General features: G+C 66.1%; 1 protein-coding gene across 2 annotated transcripts; it reads left to right on the forward strand.

Annotated features, from left to right (window-relative positions):
• The first annotated feature begins 2436 nt into the window (after positions 1-2436).
• Positions 2437-15546, forward strand: LOC143171323 (eukaryotic translation initiation factor 4B-like). 2 transcript variants are annotated; one of them, XM_076360250.1, is made up of 15 exons: positions 2437-2489; positions 7019-7156; positions 8050-8258; positions 10371-10487; positions 10805-10859; positions 11285-11428; positions 11978-12088; positions 12393-12572; positions 12682-12916; positions 13183-13301; positions 13405-13618; positions 13835-13902; positions 14177-14264; positions 14586-14658; positions 14926-15546. In XM_076360250.1, exons 1-15 carry the CDS (start codon positions 2477-2479, stop codon positions 15004-15006), a joined length of 1845 nt encoding a protein of 614 aa, XP_076216365.1. In that variant the 5' UTR covers positions 2437-2476; the 3' UTR covers positions 15007-15546. The 2 variants fall into 2 exon arrangements, with proteins under 2 accessions (XP_076216365.1, XP_076216366.1); XM_076360251.1 differs by having other exon boundaries at positions 2439-2489; positions 14929-15546.
• The last annotated feature ends 3966 nt before the right edge of the window (positions 15547-19512 follow it).

The raw sequence follows: 19512 nt of genomic DNA on the forward strand, positions 1-19512 counted from the left end.
CCGGCCCCCCCCCCCCCCCCCCGCGCCGTGGGGGGCCCCCCTGAGCTCCCCCCCCCCCCCTCCCCCCAATAAAATGGCGATCCCCCCCCCCCCCGGGGAGATGTTCCGCCCTGGTGTCTCCTTCTGCTGGGGGAGAGAAGCGGGTTTGGGGCCACGGGGAGGCTGCGCTAGGGGGGAAACTGAGGCACGGGGGGGCTGGCGAGAGGCTGGAGAGCCTGGGGGGGGGGGGCAAACGTCGGGGGGGGGGATGGACGGACGGACAGATGGACGAACGGATGGGCAGATGGGTGGTTTGGTGCTGGTGGGTGGGTGGACGGATGGACGGACGGACGGACGGATGGGCAGATGGGTGGTTTGGTGCTGGTGGGCGGGTGGAGGGATGGACGGACGGACGGACGGACGGACAGATTAAGGGATGGAGAGACGGGTGGGCAGACGGAGGGGTGGGCGGACAGACGGACAGGCAGATGGATGAATGGGTGGGTGGGCGGACAGACAGATGGACAGAGATGGGTGGATGGAAGGAGGGAGGGAGGGAGGGAGGGATGGCCGGACAGACGGATGGCCGGGCGGATGGATGGTTTGACGGGTAGATGGATGGACGATTGGATGGACAGATGGACGGACGGACGGATGAAGGGCTGGAGGGAGGGAGGGACGGACAGACGGGCGGGTGGACAGACGGACGCACAGATGGACAGACGGGTGGATGGATGGACGGAGGGACGGACGGACAGGCGGGTGAATGGGCGGGCGGGTGGACAGACGGACGCACAGATGGACGGATGTCTGGACGGACGGACGGATGAGGAGCCGGTAGGTGGGGGTGGGTGGGGGGGTGCGTGGACGGATGGGGGCTGCGTGCAAGGACGGGGGTGGGGGGTGGGGGAGGGTGTGGCAGATGGACGGACAGACGGAGAGGACGGACGGACAGACAGGGAGAGGACAGACGGACAGACGGGGAGAGGACGGACGGACAGACGGGGAGAGGACAGACGGACAGACGGGGAGAGGACGGACGGACAGACAGGGAGAGGACAGACGGACAGACAGGGAGAGGACGGACGGACAGACGGGGAGAGGACGGACGGACAGCCCCTGGCCAGCGCTGCTTCCTCCTTCCCACCAGCTGCACCCAGGGGAACGGGGGCCGGCGGGAGCCGCTGGCTGTCCCTGTCCCCTGTCCCCTGTCCCCACGGAGCTGCCCCACGGGCATGGCCCCCCCGCCACCCCCCCAGGGGCACCTCCCCCCCTCCCCCCCCCCCCCATGTCGGGGTCCCAGGAGGCATCTCCCACCCCCCAAAAGCAGCCAGAGGGATCCAAAGATGTCCCTGTCCCCCCGTCCCCACCGGCACCGGGGTCATTCCCGAGCTCCGGCCGCCATCCCGTGGCTGAGCCGTCGCTGCCGGCCTGGACGTGGGGGGACCGGGCCGGGGGGGGGGTTTGCTCCGCACCCCCCGGCGCTGCCCCACGGCTGTGACCCACGGGCAAGCGCCCCACGGCCGTGCCCCACGGCCGTGCCCCGGCTCAGCCTGCAAAGCCGGTGTGCAAGCAGGGGGGGCCTTGCACGAGGGCCGCAGCGCAGCAGGGTGTGAGTGTGTGTTGCACAAGCGCAGGGAGGTGTGACAGCGCGTCGCACGAGGACCAGCCACGCGCACACGGTGCACACGGTGTGCACTGCACGAGGGCTGGCAGTGCCCGGGGGTGCTGGAGCGTTGCACGGGGGTGCTGGTGCGGTGCCTGGGGGTGCTGGGGCGTTGCACGGGGGTGCTGGAGCGGTGCCCAGGGGTGCTGGAGCAGTGCAGGGCAGTGCTGGTGCAGTGCCCAGGGATGCTGGTGCGGTGCCGGGGGTGCTGGAGCAGTGCCTGGGGGTGCTGGAGCAGTGCAGGGGGGTGCTGGTGCGTTGCACGGGGGTGCTGGTGCGGTGCCGGGGGTGCTGGTGCGGTGCCCGGGGGTGCTGGAGCAGTGCAGGGGGGTGCTGGTGCGTTGCACGGGGGTACTGGTGCGGTGCAGGGGGGGTGCTGGAGCGTTGCACGGGGGTGCTGGTGCGGTGCACGGGGGTGCTGGGGCGTTGCTCGGGGGTGCTGGTGCGGTGCCCGGGGGTGCTGGAGCGTTGCACGGGGGTGCTGGTGCGGTGCCGGGGGTGCTGGTGCGGTGCAGGGGGATGCTGGTGCGGTGCAGGGGGGTGCTGGTGCGTTGCACGGGGGTGCTGGAGCGTTGCCCGGGGGTGCTGGTGCGGTGCAGGGGGGTGCTGGTGCGGTGCAGGGGGGTGCTGGTGCATTGCACGGGGGTGCTGGTGCGGTGCCCGGGGGTGCTGGTGCATTGCACGGGGGCCCCAACGCACGATCGCGACGCGGGCGGCGCCGCCAAGCGCAGAATCAGCCGCTCCCCAGCCGGCCCCGCCCCTGGGGGTGGGGCGCTCATAGTCACGTGACGGCGCCATCCGGGTCCTTTGCCTTCTCTGCCTCTTCCCAACATGGCGGCCTCAGGTGAGCGCTGCGCGGCGGCGGCGGCGCCCGGCGGCCTCCGCGGGGCGCGGCCGGCGCCGATGGGCCCCCCCGCCCCGACCGCGCCGGGCGCTGCCGCTCCCCGGGGGGCGGCGGGGCCGGAGGGGGGGGGGCGGCGGGGCCGGGGGGAGCGGGCGGCGGCGGCGAAGAAGAAGAACCGGGCCCCCCCCTCCCCCACCCCGTCCCCTCAGGGACGGCGCGCGCGGCCGCTCCCCCCGCCCTCCCCCGCCCGCCTCCTATTGGTGGGGGGGCGCGCGCCGCCGGCGGTGATTGACGTCCGGCGCGGGTGGAGGGCGGGAGGGGGGGGGGAGCCAGATGGAACCTTCGGCCGCGTCACTGCGCAGGCGCGGGGCGGCCCGGGGAGGGGGGGGTGGGGGTGGGGGGGGCAGGGCAGGGCGGCACCCACGTGGGTGCGCGGCGCGCACGCGGTCGGGCGGCCGGTACCGGGGGGGGGGGGGGCGGCCGGTACCGGAGCCCCCGCCCCGTCCCGCCCGGGGGCCGCTCCGGCTCCCTCCTCCAGGGCCTGGAGCGCCGCCGCGTACCCTTGAGTCTCCTTGCGGCCGCGGGGCGGGGGGGGACGACGGGAGCGGCTCGTCTCTCGCCCGGGAGGCGGCGGGCCCACCGTGCCGCCCCCGGGCCGGGTTTGCCCCGCGGCTGCTGCTCCCGGCGGTTACTCCCCGTAAGATGGTGGTCGGGCAGCGCTCGGTGCGGGCAGGAGCCGGGCAGCCGTCCGCAGGGGCGGCTCTTTCCTTGCCCGACCCCCCCCCCGGCTCCCCGAGCCATTTTTCACCCTTTTTTTCCCCAAATAAACCCCCCGTCGGTCAATCCACCGCACAGCGAGAGCATCGCCCTCCCTGTAGCCCGAAAGCGTCGGCCCTCGGGGACCGAACCGCTCTCTGCCAGCCGCCGACGCCATTTGGAGCCTGGCTGGGGCGGGGGGGGCGGGAAATGCAGAAATTATCCGCTTCCCCCCCCCCCCCCCAAATCTCTGCCGTTTCCCGAGCCGGCGTGCTCGTGGCTGCCTGAAACCCGGCACCGCGGTGGACGTCTGCCTGGTGAGGCTGCGGCACGTAGGGAAGCCTTAAAGCGGGGCAGAGAGTTTGAGCTCTGGTCTCCTGGTGGGCGAGCACGATGCTGCCTGCCCGCTGCCGAAAGGTGAGGGCTCCATTCGAGCTCGTAAAGCTGCAGCGACGCCGAACAGCCCCTTCGTGCTTCGAAATGGAAGGGTTGATGCCAAACGCCTTCGCCCTTCCCCATAGCGCAGGGTGGGCATCGCTCCCCTTCCTTATCCGACCCCCAACAGCCCCACGGAGTGGCCCGGGGGCCCGGCCCGGCGCCGTATGGGGGGCTCTGAACTAGAGGGTAGGTTGTTGGGCGCAAGTTGCGGCCGCAGGACTCTCCGCAGGGTTCCACCCGCTCCATTCGGTGTCAAAAACCACGCGTGGAGGCTGACCAAGCCCCAGCGCCTCGCCGGGGGGGCTCAGCTGCCCCTCAGCAGGGTTAAAAGGAAGGGGCAGAGTTTGTCCAGGTGGGGTTTTTTCCCCCCCCCCCCACGACGTGGTATCGGCAGACAGAGTGACGCTGTTGTCCTGCGACAGAAGCTGCTTCGCACCGTCAGCTCCCGCCCGGGACTTGTCGGCCGTTTGATGCGGCCGGGGTGAACCCAGCCCGCCGGTTTTCAGAGGCCGGTGCCCACTCGGGAGCGGATCCGGTGTCGTTTGGGAAGCGGCGTCGGCACGGCGGGGAGGGTAAAACACACCGCCCAGCCTCTCTTCCTTGGGAACGGTGCTCGTCGCCGGCAGGAGAGCGTTTCTCTTTCATTTTTTCCAGGCGGTCGCTGCTGCCGCGGCTCTCCCAGCGTTTTTATCCGACACTGACATCATCTTTCCATGAGTTTCCCCTTGGCAAATGGAGCTTGAGCCGTTCCAAAGGGCCAACTGGATTCTCGGCTTCTGGCCTTTGCCTATGGATAGATCAGAAAGACTTGCTGTCTGGAAAACCGGTGGCAAAATTTGGGGGGGGGCCAGAAATGTTTGCAGCTGGCGGTGAAAGCCCAGGGGGCTCCCGGGGGTTGGCGAGGCCCCGGAGCAGCGCCTGTAGCTCGTCACCCTCCCAGATACAGCCCCTAGCACGGCGCTGGGGGGCTGGAAGGTGTCGCCCCCCGAGGTCAGGCGTTTCTCAGCTGGATCGGAGCGCTCTCTGCCAGGCTTTACAGGATCCTCGGGGCGCTGCCCGCTCTCCCAGGGGTGTCAGAAACCATTTTGCCTGCTCTGTGACCGGCGTGGAGCAGCTCCAGGGAGAGCTCGGGGGGGTGAGAGGTGTGGGTGTCTCTGGGTCACCTCCCCAGGGTGGCTCCCTGTGTGTTTGGGCTCCTGGGGGAAGCGTTTCCAGTCACCCGGAGTCCCAAAGCCAAGGCTGTGACGCTCGTGGGAGCGGGAAGCGGCCGGAGATGGTGAGAAGACGACCAAGCGCTGCCAAGGTCTTCTCCGGAGCGTGACCAGGGTCTTGCCGTGAGGAGGGTACAAGCCCCCGACCGAAGGGGCGATGGTTGGAGCCGGGGAGGGCAACCGCCACGCGTCTCCCCATGGCTGCCGGTGCTGTTCCGCGTCGCTCGGCTGTCGCGGCTTTACCAAAACCACCCGGAGTGGAGCCGCAGGCTGGCCACGGGACGCAGCACGGCTGGAAGACCCGAGCAGGCCCGGAGACGTTGGCAGGGAGCGATGGCTGCCTGGGGAGGCTGCGGGCTCGAGGAGACGGCGATGGGGTGACCCGAGGCTGGGGATTGATCTGTGGTGGCTAAAAATAAGGGTACAAGCTGCCGCCGGGTTTTCTTTCCGCCATAATGGTTCTCCTTCGACTCGTGCGGGTGCAGCCCAGGCAGCTCTGACCGGGAAGCCTCGGGCTTCGCTGGTGGTTAAGGGGAAAGGAAGGATGGGAGTGGGACTGGGTAACACGTCTGGGGCAGAGCTGGCCAAACTGCAGGGTAAAGGGTCGTTTTTAGGCTCAGCTGTTCTCTCCACCCCTTCTGGGGTCTGGATGGATGTTGGGAACGAAGATCTGGCAAGAGTGTCGGAGAACGGGAGCTCCCTGGCGGCATCTGGGAGCTCCCAGCATCGTTGGGGATGCTGGGAGCGAGGGCGGGAGGGCTCCGTCTTCCCAGCGCCCGGCTGAAAGAGCAGGGTACGGTTTCCTGCTGCCTTAAAACCCGGGCTGAGACCAAAGGGGAAGAGCGGGACCCAGAAAGTGAGGATCCGGGGGGGCTGGGAAGCCCCGGCGTCGCACGCAGGCGGTCGATCCATACCTGGAGCCTCTCGCCCTCTTACTTCCCTGCTGGAAGAGGCTGGCAGTTGTTGTATCGATGCTGGCGCAGGGATTTCTGTGGAATAAACCATTTTAAGCACCATTCGGTGAGCGATCCCTCAGCTGTGAGCACTGGCAGGCGAGTGTTGGCTAATTAGAGATGGCGAACGAGTAGCCTGTGAAACTCCCGCGTCTGTCGTTCTTATCTTCGTTAAGGCTGCTGCGACACTTCACCTGTTAATTATCACAGTGCCCGGCCAGCAGCCTGGTTAGAGAAGATCTGCGTGAAGCCCGGCAGTCCCAAAGTTTATTGTTTCTTCTTAACGAAGATAAGAGCGCGTGTTTTCAAAAGCAATTAGTGGTTTCGCGTTGCTGTAGTATCTTTTTAAAGCAGCCTGGCTTTTCTTTCTCCTGAGAGAGGAGAGCTGAAGCGCCGCTCAAAAACCCTGTGGAGGGGGTGTCCCAGGTCACTGGGGGTGTCTGAGCCCCCGCTGCTCTGCCCGGAAATATTTTTGCAGGTAAAGGCGCCGTCGGCCCCTGCTCCGGCCGGCGACGCCGCAGGGGGGCAGCAATTCCTTCCGCAAGGGAAAAAAAGGGCTGACTTTTGCAAACTGCATCATAACCCGCCTTCCTAAAAATAGCCTGGCTTCCCCGGCGCTGCTGGGAGGTGTCGCAGCCCGTCGCGACGCCCGGCTTCGTCAGGAGATGGCGAAGCCTCGACGAATAAACGCTCTCTGGCCACTCGCAGCTCCGGCGGAGCCAGAAAAAATCCCCGAGCTGGAGATTCATTAAGATGTCGGCGAGGCCAGCCGGCTTCTGGCTCCGGAGGGATCCCGGCGGCTGTGGGATCGCCGTGCCGTGCTCTGCCGCGTCTCTTGCTCGCGGCCCGGGTGGAAGTGGGATGGCTTCTCCCTCTACCACCTCCTCCCCCAAAACGAACAGCCCCCGGGGAGGTTTGTGGCTTCGACTGACCCCCAAAACGTGAAGCGTGAGTGTGCTTCAAGTGATGGGAGCTCTGAATCTCAGCTCTGCTGAATTTGAGGCTGTTATTCCTTTGGAAGTAGACGATAAATCGGGACGAGGTGGCCGGCGCCTGCGTCTCGATCGCACCCACCGGCTGCCCGGACCGCTCCTCCTTCCCCACCCTACCGCAACCAGGCCGTTCCCGGGCGTCGCTCAGTCCCGTCCTTCTCTCTTTCTCTCCCCAACAGCTAAGAAGAAGAACAAGAAGGGCAAGACCCTCACTCTGACGGACTTTCTGGCGGAGGACGGTGGCGGTGGCGGCGGCCCTACCTATATCCCCAAACCCGTCAGCTGGGCCGATGAGACAGATGACCTGGAAGGAGACGGTACTGTCATTTCCCGGCTCGCAGGAGTGCGCGGCTCCCAAATCAGTAAAACACCGACGCCAGAAGTCTCTTGGCCTGCGGCATTAAAGGAAGAAGCGCTCCGCTTCTGGCTTCCTCCTGGGGTTTGAGGGATGCGGAGGCAGTTCGTCCGCAGCTAGATCCTTCCCCTTCTTTTCACCGCTGCCGGGGGGTGGGGGGGGGAACCGGGTGGGAAGCGTTGGTAACCGCACCGCCGCCAGCTCCCGGTTTGGCCGTACCCTTGATCAGCCGGTGACCTGGAATGACGCACCCAAGCATTGCAAAATTTGCTGGTTGTTTCTTTTCTGGGCAGTAATTAAGCTCAGAGAGCAAACCGAGTCCTTGTTATGACCGAGACTCGCAGTCTGGAGGAGGGGAGGGAGATTTGCGCCTGCACGGGGAACAGAAATGGGATAAAGAGGTTTTTGTCGGTGTCACCGGAGCAGAGAAAGCAGAGGGTGGGCAGATTCACCGAAGCCCAGGAGTTCACCGGTGAGCGCGGTGACCTCCGGCTCAGTGGTCATTAAAACATTAGTGTCGAGCCGTGGTATTTTTCCACGAGATGGGCTGCAATTCAAACAGGAATTAATCCCGGGAAGGTTTAATGCTTTATTAAACGGGTCACCGGACTAAATGGCCGCTCTCCCTTGCGGTTTTAGCCTGCCTCGGTTTCTCCTTGGGGGCTGCTGGTGCCTCTCGGGCAGCTTCTTTCATGCTGGGTCGAACAGCTCGGCCGGATGAATTTCAGGGCTTTGAGGTGCAGCTCCTGAGTCGTAATGCCGCTGTTGGCACCGTGCGGCGAGGACGATGGCGTTGGCAGTCGCCGGTCTCTAGCTGGGTGGGTTTTGGGTGACTTGCCAAATTTCTCTCTTTAGTTTCTACCACCTGGCACAGTAATGATGACGACGTGTACCGGGCCCCTCCGATCGACCGCTCCATCCTGCCCACCGCCCCGCGGGCTGCTCGGGAACCCAACATAGACAGAAGCCGCCTCCCGAAATCCCCCCCCTACACCGCCTTTCTGGGAAACCTGCCCTACGACGTGACGGAAGAATCCATCAAGGACTTCTTCAGAGGACTCAACGTGAGTAACGGCTCGGAGCCCGGTCTGGGCTGCGGGGCAGGGCGATGCTGGGGGTAACGTGGGCCCGTAGAGACCGTGATTTTGGATGCTGCAATCCCCGTTCGCGTTCCGCCGGCTCCGTGCGTTGGTTCCTGCTTCACCGCGGATCGGCCGAGGCAGCTCCCAGCTCCGGCGGGTATGTCTGTGTCCGGAGCTGGCTGCGAGGGGCGGTTTCCAGATGGCCGCGGCTGTCGGATTGCTTGATCTCAGGCGAGTCGCTTGACTACCAGCAAGCAAACGGCTGTTCCCGCTGTTTCAGCCACGATGGTGACGGAGCAAGAACCCTTCTAAAGCGGGCGGCTGGTGTTTCTCCTGTTGAACCAGGCGAAGAGAGGAGGTCGGGCTGGATCTCGGGGTGATTTAGGGTGCATAGCTGGTGCCAAACACCCACCCAGCTGCTCACTCGCTCCCCCTCCGTGGGGCAGGGGGAGGAAATAGGATGAGAAAGTTTGCGGGTCGTGATAAAGACGGGGAGGTTGTTACCAGTTAGTCACAGGCAAAACAGTCTCGACTTGGGGAAAACTACATTTATTGCCGATTAAAATAGACTTGCTATCGCTATTACCTGCTCCAGCACCTGGAGCACCTCCTCCTCCTCCTCCTCCTCTGAAATTTGCGTTCCCTCTGCTGGTTCTCACTTTTTTCCCCCTCCTCCTCTGCCTGCCTGGCATCTTCTGCCCTGTCCTAAATACAGTTTCACGGAGGCACCACAGACTTTGCTGACGGGCTCCAATTCAGCCTGCGCTGGGTCCGGTCCTCTCAAGGGGTTTCCCGGCTGGAGCTCGCTCGAGATACGTCCCGCCCTGCGGCCGAGAGCAGGAGACGCTCCCGGGTAGCCTGCGGCTGCCACAACAATATTATTTTTCCCAGCTTTAAGAGTGTTGGAGCCCTTGGGTTGTTTGGGGAGGAGGTGGGGAGGGACAGCAAGCAGCGATGGGAAATGGCCGCTTCCCTCCCGGAAGGTCAGCCTGGGAAATGCAGCCGGAGTCCAGCATTCCCCGCGTGGCAGCGAGCCGTGCTGATGGCAGCAGATAGCTCCCCACGGGCAGAGCCGTGCCGCTTAACCTCGATCTGTTCTTTTCAGCTTGTTTTTCTAACCTTTCGTGCTTGCTGAGGCAGCATCCACTCCTCCTCGGAGGGTAATAGCGTGGGTGAAACTCCTGTAGAGGAGGAGGAGGGAGCTGAGAGGCGGCAGCCCTGGCCAAATCTAGGCAGAGGGGTCAGTGCTGCGCAGGAGAATAAGCAGCAAAGCACGATGGTGGCCCTCGCCCTTGCAGGAGTCATTTGCTCTGCATCCGTCGCTCATTCTCCCTGCCCAGCCTCTCCTGGTGCTGGTCTGAGCGGTGGTTCCTCACGCGCGGCTCGTCCGAAGGTGATTTGTGCCTTCCCTGTGCCGGCACGTGACGAGCTCCGCAGGCTGCTGCTGCTGCTGCTTCCCGGGCCTCTGAGCGGGGAGTGACCTGGGAGCCGCCACGCTTTGGGAACCTAAATCCGGCGAGGAGAGGTTGTCGAAAGCCTTAGTGCAGCGGGACGTCTGGTAGGGCCTGGGAGCGACGCTGAGGGCTTCGAGCCTGACATATAACCTAGCCGAGCCAGCAAGCTGTCCTGTGTTGAACACGCAGAGTCTCGGGTGGACAGATCCGAAACTGGTTTTCGACCAGGGACGAGCTCTGAAAGCGGGCGGGATGCAAAGGGACGGCTCCTGCTGGCTTGAGGAGCCCGCGGCCGTGGGGTCGGAGCCTCGTTCTTGGGGCGCAGAGCAGCTATCGCCCGCTGAGCGGAGCTGTCCCGGCCCTTCAGGTCAGTTCCCGCTGCAGCTACTGGAGATCTGCAGCTGGAAACCTCTTGCCGGTGCCAAATTCCTCCCTCCAAACAAGCGTCGGTGGCACTTTAATGTTGTGTGCTTGAAGGGGGAGTTGAACCTCCCTCCTTCCTGCTCATCGTTGAGAGGATTTATTCGGTCCCTCGATAGCAATGAGTTGCGTCGTCTCGGATAACGCAATCCTCGCCCATCGTACTAACGCCGGGGAGCAAGAATCTTAACGAGAGCTTTCCTCTTCTCTCTGACTGCAGATAAGTGCTGTACGTTTGCCGCGGGAGCCTACCAACCCGGAGAGGTTGAAAGGTTTTGGTTATGCTGAGTTTGAAGACATAGACTCCTTGTTCCAGGCTCTGAGCCTCAATGAGGAGGTGAGTCCCACCCCTGACGAAGCAGGACTGCTGCCTGCCAGCCCCTGAATGCCCCCCCCCCCCCCCACAAGTCAGATCAGGCGCGTCCCCGGGCAGCCCTGGGTGCTAGAGACGCGTTAAGAAGTGTCGTCTCGCAGGGCGACGGCTGTCCCTGCTCGAGAGAGACTTAAATGGGGAAGAAAGTGCTTTTTAAGGCCATCGACCCCTGTGTCGGACAAGCTGCCTGCTCCGCGCTCGGGCATCGTCCTGGGGTCGGCTCTTCTCGCCCCTCTGCACATCTTCAGGCCGCGAGGCTGATTTCCCGCTGTTGTTTTCAGTCCCTAGGGAACAGAAGAATACGAGTGGATGTTGCTGATCAAGCTCAGGATAAAGGTGAGCGTCCTGCTGGCTCGCGACCTTCCCTTCGCCTCGGCTGTCTCGGTAACCACGTCTTGCGCCGGGTTGGTGATCAGCCTGGTTAAGGAGGGACGAATCGCTGTCGTCACGACCCAGATCGCCGGGTCTGAGCCCTGCTCCAGGCCAGGGCACGGGCTTGGCTCCCGCCCGCGCGGCTGGAGGGCCCGGCAGGGATGTTTTGCCTGCCGACACTTATCTAATGATGTTGTGTTGGTTCCTCCCACGCCCCTGTGCTCTCCCTATCGCGCTAACCGACTCGGCCAAGGGCTTTTCAAAGCGTTGGTGGTTACTGCTGATACAGACTAGTGAATTCGGGGAGGCTGGGTTGCGCCCTCGCTCGATTCGCCACCGACGGCTGCTCTCCGCCCTGCGAGCTTAAATTTCCTTCCCTTCCCCGGCAGATCGGGACGATCGCTGCTTTGGCAGAGATCGGGATCGCTTCCGTGACTCGGAGAGGTTCGAGAGCGACTGGAGGGCCCGTCCTGCCACCACCGATAGCTTTGATGATTACCCGCCCCGCAGGGGCGACGACAGCTTCGGAGACAGTGAGTTGACAGAAAAATAGGTGTTCCTTCCGTTGCTGTCCTGAAACGGTGTCTGAGGGGACCTGAACGGTAACGAAGGAGCCGGGCTGTGGCTTCCCTCCGCTCCTCCCCTGGCAAGCAGATTTCCTGCGGGACTTGGTGGTTGCTTCCCCTGCGTCTGTAGCCCAGGGCCGAATCTGACGCATCTTTCCCTATGGACAGTTCTTCCTCCTTTCCGTTGTTTCCCCTGAAAATCCGCGTTATCTTGATGTCCGGGTGTGCTTTATTCTGCTCCGTCTGTGATCGGACGCTGACGGAGCGGCCACCCGGCTCGTTCCCCAGCTAGATTATTGTAAGGGCGAGCGGGTCAGCGCCGGCTCCCGTCTGGAGGACGGCAGTGGGATTTTCCTGCTTCCTTAAGGGATTTGTGACTCTCGTACAGTAACGAGCGCAGGAAAATCCTTGCCGGTGTCTGTCACCTGAGCGTTCAGGGTAAAACGGTGTGCCGGCTCCCTCCGAGCTGCCCCGCTCACCCTGGACACACCCCCCCCCCCCTTCTCCTGCCTCCAGGGTATCGGGATCGCTACGACGATCGGTATCGTGATGGTCCGCGGAGGGATATGGACCGTGGCTTTGGGGGCAGGGATCGCTACGACGACCGCAGCAGAGACTATGACCGAGGTAGGATGTTCCCGAAGGATTGCTGGGGCGGTGAGGGTGAGGCTCTGCCACGGCGGAGCCCAGCGTGGCCCAGTTTCCCTCCTGTAACTGGGGAGGGGCTGCGGAAGATGAGCTGTTGCTCTTCCTCTCCAGGCAACTTTAATCCCTGGCCTTGCGCTGGTCCCGACCGGAGCCCGGGTCTGACCCAGATTTTAAGGCCGTTGCGTTAAGAAGACGCTGGCCTGCAGGAAGGCCTCCTGCTCTGCTCCCCGCCGGCCCGGCGGGGATGGGGACTCACCGGGAGGGGTTTCCTTTCCTCCCTCAGGCTACGATTCCAGGATAGGCAGCGGCAGGAGGGCCTTTGGCAGCGGCTATCGCCGGGATGACGACTACCGAGGGTGCGGTGACCGCTACGAAGACCGCTATGACCGGCGGGATGACCGGATGGATAGGTGGAACTCCCGGGATGATTACGGCCGGGATGATTTCCGCCGTGAGGACAGAGGTAGTGGCTTGGGGGGGGGGGGGGGCGCGGGTCTGACCGCCCCCGGCTCTGCTGAGAGCAGCTCAGGGTGGGATTCGTCCTCACTTGTCGTGTCTTTGCTCCTTCCCAGGTCCCACTCAGAGGCCGAAGCTGAACCTGAAGCCCCGGAGCGCGCCCAAGGAGGAAGAGACCTCCGTGGCCCCTGCGCCCCAGTCCAGCCGGGCTGCCTCCATCTTCGGGGGGGCCAAACCGGTGGACACGGCTGCCAGGGAGCGGGAGGTGGAAGAGCGGCTACAGAAGGAGCAAGAGAAGCTGCAACGCCAGCTGGAGGATGATAAGAGGATAGAAAGACGACCCCGAGAGAGGTGGGCTGGGGCAGGAGGGGGCTGGGGCAGGGGCTTCCGGCTGCCCTGCGGTGGGCCGTTGGGCTTAAAACCCCTGCCCGGTGCCAGCCAGGCGCCTGGGGGACATCCAGGCAGCGGTGTGGCCGTCTTTTCCCCTCGACCTTTCCTCTTGGCAGTGGTGCTGATAACACTTCTCGGGGTGCTCTAAACCCGCTCGCTGATCCTCTTCCCTCCCCGTGTTGCGGCTCCCGAGCACCTGCATCAGCCCCCTCTCCCCTCCGGCGCAGGCATCCCAGCTGGCGAAGCGAAGAGAACCAGGAGCGGTCGCGGACGGGGAGCGAGTCCTCGCAGACCGGCAATTCGGGGCCCCCCGGCACCTCTGTGGGAACTGGCCCGACGGGCAGGAGTAAGCAGAGAGCAGGGTGGCCCCGAGCTGGGCCCGGCTTGTCACTTGTCACCCCTCTCGCAGCTTCTGCGCGATCCTACATTGATTTGTGTGTCCCCTGCAGCCACGCGAAGGCGGGAGAGCGAGAAGTCTTTGGAGAACGAGACGTTCGCCAAAGAGGACGATGCCCCTTCTCCCACCTCCAAGCCGAAGGAGGAGAAGCAGCCTCTGAAGGTGATGCCTGCGCCACCGCCCAAGGAGAACGCCTGGGTGAAGCGGAGCAGCAACCCCCCTGCCCGCTCGCAGAGCTCGGATTCGGAGCAGCACTCCCCCACGAGGTCAGTGCCGCGGGGGGACGTGTCCTGGGCCTTGGCCCTCGAGATTTCCCCCGTGCCAGGAGGCTGTTGCAGCCGCTCGTCCCTCCCGATGTTCCTGTGGCCCAAGGATTCGGCCTCCCCAGGCAGTAAACGGCTCTCCCTGCTCCTGCCCCGCGGCGCTGGCATCTTCTTCTCAAGGTCTTGATGTTCATCGTCTTCTTTTTTTCCCCCCCCCAGCGGCAGCCAGACGGCGCCAAGCCTGCCCTTGGAAGATGGGGCGCCCCCGAAGAACGCCCACAGGAAAGGTGAGGCTGGGGCTTGACCGACGCGAGCCGCTCTGGGAGCAGCCGCTTTGCGACTCGAATCTCTGCAAACACGGCTCCAAAAACTCTCCCCGTCGTGGGGAAGGGGCGCAGAGCCCCGGCCGAAGCCCCAGTTGAGGGGGCGAGGCGGGACGGAGGAGCGGCGATCCCTACGACCTCCAGCCGCCACCCCCCCACCCCCCCTGCTTCGGGTGGGCGGCGGTCCCGTGCCAGGGGGGGCTGGGTGCCAGACCTCACGGCCTTTCCTTCCCTCCAGGAGACGAGAACAAACCGGACGGGGGACGGGAGAGCGGTTCCAAGGTCCGAAGCGGGAGCTCCAGCCGTGGCCCGGGAGATTCAGATAGGTGGGTGGCCCCGGGCTCTCCCCGCCGCGGCCGCCTGGGCTCCGGAGGGGCGGGCACGTTACCCCCAGCTCGGGAATCGGGGCGGCCGCCCACCCCTGCCCCGGCTGCAGCTCCTCCGGTCGCCGAGGCGGGGCTGCGGTTAGACCTGCCCTCCCTCCCGGCTCTGCGGGGTCAGGATTAAGACCTGGGCTCGGTTTAACGCCCCGCCGACCTGCCTGCCCTTGGCTTTTGCCCTGGGGGGCGGGTGTCTTCCCAATCCGGTGGCGAAGGAAGGGCGCGGGTCGACGGCGCCTCCGGCTAACGGGGCTCTGGTTCTTGCAGGAAAGAGAGCAGGAAGGATCACGACTCGCGACCTGCGTCTGAGCCAAAGAAACTCGATGAGAACCCACCCTCCGTAAGCGCCTTTCGGGGGGGGTGGGGGGCGTCCCCAGGGGAGCGCTGGGCGTTTGGGGTGGGATTTGAGACCTGGCTCCGGCTCCCAGCGGCGCCCCGGGGCGGGAGGTCGTCCCCTCGGACCCAGGGGGGTGGGGGGTTTTTTTTTTTTTGGTCTGTTTTGGATTTCCTGGTTATTTTTCTCCGCCTGATAACGAGGTAGAGGGCCGAGCGCCCTTCCGTGATAGAGCAGCTTCGCTCGGCGCGTAACGAAACTCCTCCCTGCCAGCAGTTCAGCCATGCCAGCAAGTACGCTGCTCTGTCAGTAGATGGCGAAGATGATGGCGACGACGAAGAATGCGCCGAATAGAACCTGCGGGCCCTTGCGCCGCCTCCCAGCCAGCCGCCACCGTGGGATCATTTGGAGAATTAAAAACCAAACCTCTATCCAGACGAGACAGAAATAAAACCTAAAACTCGACATCTCCTGGAGACCTTTCTTAAACTTCTTAAATCAAAAAAAAAACAAAAACAAAAACAAAAAAAAACAACCCACAAAAACACAAAATACAAAACAAAAACAAACAAAACAAACAAACAAAAAAAAGGAATCTCTTGCATGCTGCTGCAGCCTTCCGAGCGTTGAACTGACCGGAGCGACCTCCGCGGGGAGGAGCGAGAGGGAGCGCAGGTGCTCGGTTTTGTCCGAAGGAGAGCCCGGGGCCCGGGCTCATCCCGGAGCCGAGGACGCGGCGCGGGACGGAGCCGGGTGCCGTGGGCCGCGGTGGGCAGGGGCTGCGGGGCGCGGGGGCGGCTGAGGAAGAGCTGGCCTTCCTCCCTCCTCTCCTCGCTGGCCTAAACTGGAGGAGTTCTGCGACGCTACCCTAAATAAAAGATCGCCTTGAAGGTAGGGCTGCGTGGTCTGGGGTGCTTCGGGCTTTTCGGCACGGGGCCAGCTCCCTGCCGGAGCCGGGGTGGGGGGGGTGGGGGGTGCCGGATCCAGCCCGGGAACCCCTCGGCTGGGATTTTTGCCGGTTCCGGCGGTGCTGGATGCCTCGGCGGGGGCTGACCCGTCCCGGAGGGGAGGGGGAAGGGGTGCGTGGGCCGGCTGGCGGAGGCTCTGCCGGTGTTTCGGAGCGCGGGCTCCGTACCCGTCCTCGGATGGCCGCAGTCGGTTCCCGGCAGGTATCGGCATCCCCTGGGGCACCTTCCTCCTCCTCCTCCTCCTCTGTCACGGGTGTCTTCCCCACACACACACACACTTCACCCCACATCCGCCTCCCCCGTGTCCCCACTTTTTCAGGCACAGGCCCCCCCAAAAACGCCCGGGGGGGGGGGGGGGGGGGGGATGAACCTGGAGCCGTGGCCCCACCTTGACGTATCTGCAGTTTTTCTCTCTCTCGGCAGAGTCCTGCTGTCACCAGAGCGAGGGGACGGTCGCGTCGGTGCCTTCGCGGTGACACTTGTGGGGGGTGGGCGCACGCGTCCCAAACTCACCCGCTTTCCCCAGCGCGTCACCCCCCCCCCCCCTTTTATTTGGGGAGAAAAAGGGGGGGGACCCGCCTGCCCTGCCTCCCCCCGCTCGGCACCTCGCGGCGAGGTTGGGTTTATTTTAGCTGGTTGAGGGCGAGGGGAGGGCGCACACCACCCTGGGGACACAGGGAGGGACGCCCCCACCCCCCCGCCGGGGCTGGCTCCCTGCGTTCCGCACCCTCCGAAGAGAAACCTGTAAAAATTTGTACAAAATAATCTTCTATGAAAACGCTTTGTAATCGGTCGTGGGTCCTGGGAGAGGCCTTTTACTCTGTAACCCCCCCCCTTCTCTTGGGGGTTTGGTTTGGTTTTGTTTTGTTTTTGGTTTCCTCCAATAAAACTAATCTTTAAAATACCCTTTAACGCCCCAATCCTTTCAGCCCCCGCTGTCCCCCCGCACCCTCGTCCCCCTCCGGGGCCCCGGAGCTGCTCTCCCCACCGTGTCCCCGGGGGTGACACCCCGGGGGCGGCCTCGAGGCTGGGCCACTCCCTGACGCTCCCCCCTGGATCTGGCCGGGGGTGCGGGGGCTGCGGCGAACCCCCCCCTCCCCTCCCCAGGTGACGTCCCTGCTCTGGGGCTGGCCGTGCCACCGTGTAGGTGCCCTCCCGTGTCCCCAGGGGACCTCGGGCCCCAAGGTACCCCGGACCCCCCCGGTTTGGGCAGGGGGCGAAGAGGAGGCAGAAGCTCCCTGCCCAGAGCACCCCGACTCCTTCCACCCTCCCTCGTCGTCCCCCCCACCCCACCCCACGGGCCCCTCCACCATACTCCGGACCGTCTCCCGTCCAGCCAATGGTGACTGTCGTCATCCCTGTCCCCCCCCCCCCGGGGTCCCAGTGCCCCGGGGGTCCCGGCACCCCCAGGCTCCGGCGCCCTGGGCCGGGCTCACCTGGTGACGAGCCCGGTTGAAGCTTCGTTAGCGGCGGGGGGGCGAGGGGAGCCCGTTGCCCCCACCCTGCTCCCGGCGGACCCCCAGCCTTGGGGGGATGGACCCGTCGAGGCGATGGCGGCGGCTTCATCCCCGCAGTCTTCCTCTCGCCCGGTGCCTTTCCCGGCTGGAAATCCTGGAAATCCTTCCCGGGGCCTTTAAAAAATGCCCCCCCCCCTCCCCGGGGCCCCATTTCGGGCCGTATTTCCGCGGGAGCACCCAACCCCCCGGCGGCCCCCCAGCCCCACAATGGGGGCTCTGTCTCCGCTCCCCGGCTTGGCCGGCGGCGACGCCACGGGGGCCAAGTCTGGCTGCGGCCTCCCCCCCGCCTCGGCGGGGGCGTGCGGTGGGGCTGGGGGGGGGGGGGGCTTTGGGGGGACCCCCAAGGCCTGGAGCCATCTGACCCAGGACTGGGGTTTCCCCTGCACCCCGACATCTCCTTGGCTTGGGGGTCCCTAAATCTCAGGCTGTCCCAGTGCTGGGTGAGGGGGGGGGGGGGCTGTCACCCATATCCCCCCCCCCCACGGGGCCACATGTGTCCCTACCCAGCGTTACCCCAGAGCCCCGGGGGCAGGACTCAGGGGGCTGGGGGCCCCGGCCCCCCCCCAAAGGCTGGGCGGCCGATCCCCACCCCAAGTACCAGCTGCTCTGTGTCCCCCTGCCCCAGAGGGGACATCGCCCCATCGTGGGACGTCGCCACCCACCTGCTCCTCGCACCCCCTTGTCCCCTCCTCGGCCGCCCCACCCAGCGCCCCGTTTTGGGGACCCCCCCCCCCCCCCCCCCCTCCCAGGTACCATCTGGGCTGGGGCTGTCCCTGGAGGGGGGGGGACATCGCACCCAGGGTGGCCACCCATCCCCGCGTCCCCACCGCTGCCACCCACCGAGGGGGAACACCCATCCCCGCGTCCCCATTTTGGGGGGGGGTGCAGCGTGCCTACAGCCCCCCCCCCCCCCCCCCCCGGAGCCCCCCCGGCCCCACCCCTGTCCCCGTCACCCACGCGGGGACGGCGGCCGTGCCCCCGGCGGGGGGGGGAGGAGGAGGAGGAGGAGGAGGAGGAGGAGGGGAGGGGGTTGTTGGTTTAGTTGTTATTTTTTATGGCCGTTTCCAAGATCTTTAAGGGGGGGGGGGGGGGAAAAATATAAAAAAAAAAAGCCGAGTGCCGGGAAAGAGGGAAAAGGACCCGGAGGCGGCCGGAGCCCATGGGCCGGGGGGGGGGCGGCCGGTGCTGGGCCCAGCCCTGCTGCTCGCACCCCCCCGGCACCCCAAAGTGTGTTCTCGCGGGGGGGGGTCCCCTTCTCTCCCTGGGGTGACCCAGGCGTGGCGGTGGGGCCGCAGCCCCAAGGCCGGGGTGACGGGCGCCTGCCGGGGGGGGGGGGGGGGGGGAGTGGGCTCAGTCCTCTTGTTGGGAGCTCGGTGTGGGGTTTGGGGGGGTTGAACCCCGCTAAGAGGGGGTCGGGGTGTGCTGGGGGGGAGGGACGGGGGGGGACGGGGGGTCTCGGGGGTCGGCCGAGCTGGCGGCTGCCGGAACCAGGAAGAGCCGCGGCCGCCGTCACCCCCCGGCCCGGGAGCGTCTGGGGAGGGGGACGGCCCCGGGGGACCCCGAGGGCGGCTGCGGGCCGGGCCCTCCTGTGGGGCCCCGACCCCCCCCCCCTGCGCCCCCAACCCCCTCCCTGCACCCCGAACCCCCTCCCCGCCCCCAACCCCCTCCCTGCACCCCGACCCCCCTCCCCGACCCCCCTCCCCGCGCCCCCAACCCCCTCCCTGCACCCCGACCCCCCCTGCACCCCCAACCCCCCTCCCTGCACCCCGACCCCCCTCCCCGCGCCCCCAACCTCCTCCCCGCACCCCGACCCCCCCTGCACCCCCGACCCCCTCCCTGCGCCCCCGACCCCCCCCCTGCACCCCAAACCCCCTCCCTGCGCCCCGAACCCCCTCCCCGCACCCGACCCCCCTCCCTGCGCCCCTCCCGGGCCGAGGCCCCCCTGGGGCAGCCAGACCCCAGGGGCACCCCGGGGCGGGGGGGGGGGGGGGGCAGCGAGGCCCCAGCGCTCCCCCTGCCCCGAGGCGGGACGCCACGGGGATGGGCTCGGGGCTGCCCCCCCGGCCCCTATGGGGAGCCCCGGTCCCCTACAGCCCCCCCGGCTGGATGTCCCAGGCGAACCCCCCCCCCAATTAACCCTTGTGCCCCAGCCCCGCCCCAGGGCGGCAGCACCCACGGGGCGGGGGGAGCAGAGGGGGTCCCCAGGCTCCTGCCCCCCCCCCCCCCCCCGGGTCGGGTGTTACGGGGGGCGGGGGGGGGGGGTCACCCCGTGCCGGTAACCGGGTCCCATTAACCCCCTTCCTGCTCGGGGCAACCCGCAGGGGTTAACGCGGCGGTCACCGCGGGGGGGGGGGGGGGGGCAGCGGGGGGGGAGG

Source organism: Aptenodytes patagonicus, chromosome 27 (genome assembly GCF_965638725.1).
Source record: "Aptenodytes patagonicus chromosome 27, bAptPat1.pri.cur, whole genome shotgun sequence".
NCBI lineage: Eukaryota > Metazoa > Chordata > Aves > Sphenisciformes > Spheniscidae > Aptenodytes > Aptenodytes patagonicus.

What these genes read in the sequence shown, in the direction of transcription:
- LOC143171323 (XM_076360250.1), top strand. An exon ending in GAAAGACGACCCCGAGAGAG is followed by an intron (nt 12,917 to 13,182) that starts GTGGGCTGGGGC and finishes CCTCCGGCGCAG; the next exon opens with GCATCCCAGCTGGCGAAGCG. An exon ending in GAAGAACGCCCACAGGAAAG is followed by an intron (nt 13,903 to 14,176) that starts GTGAGGCTGGGG and finishes CCTTCCCTCCAG; the next exon opens with GAGACGAGAACAAACCGGAC.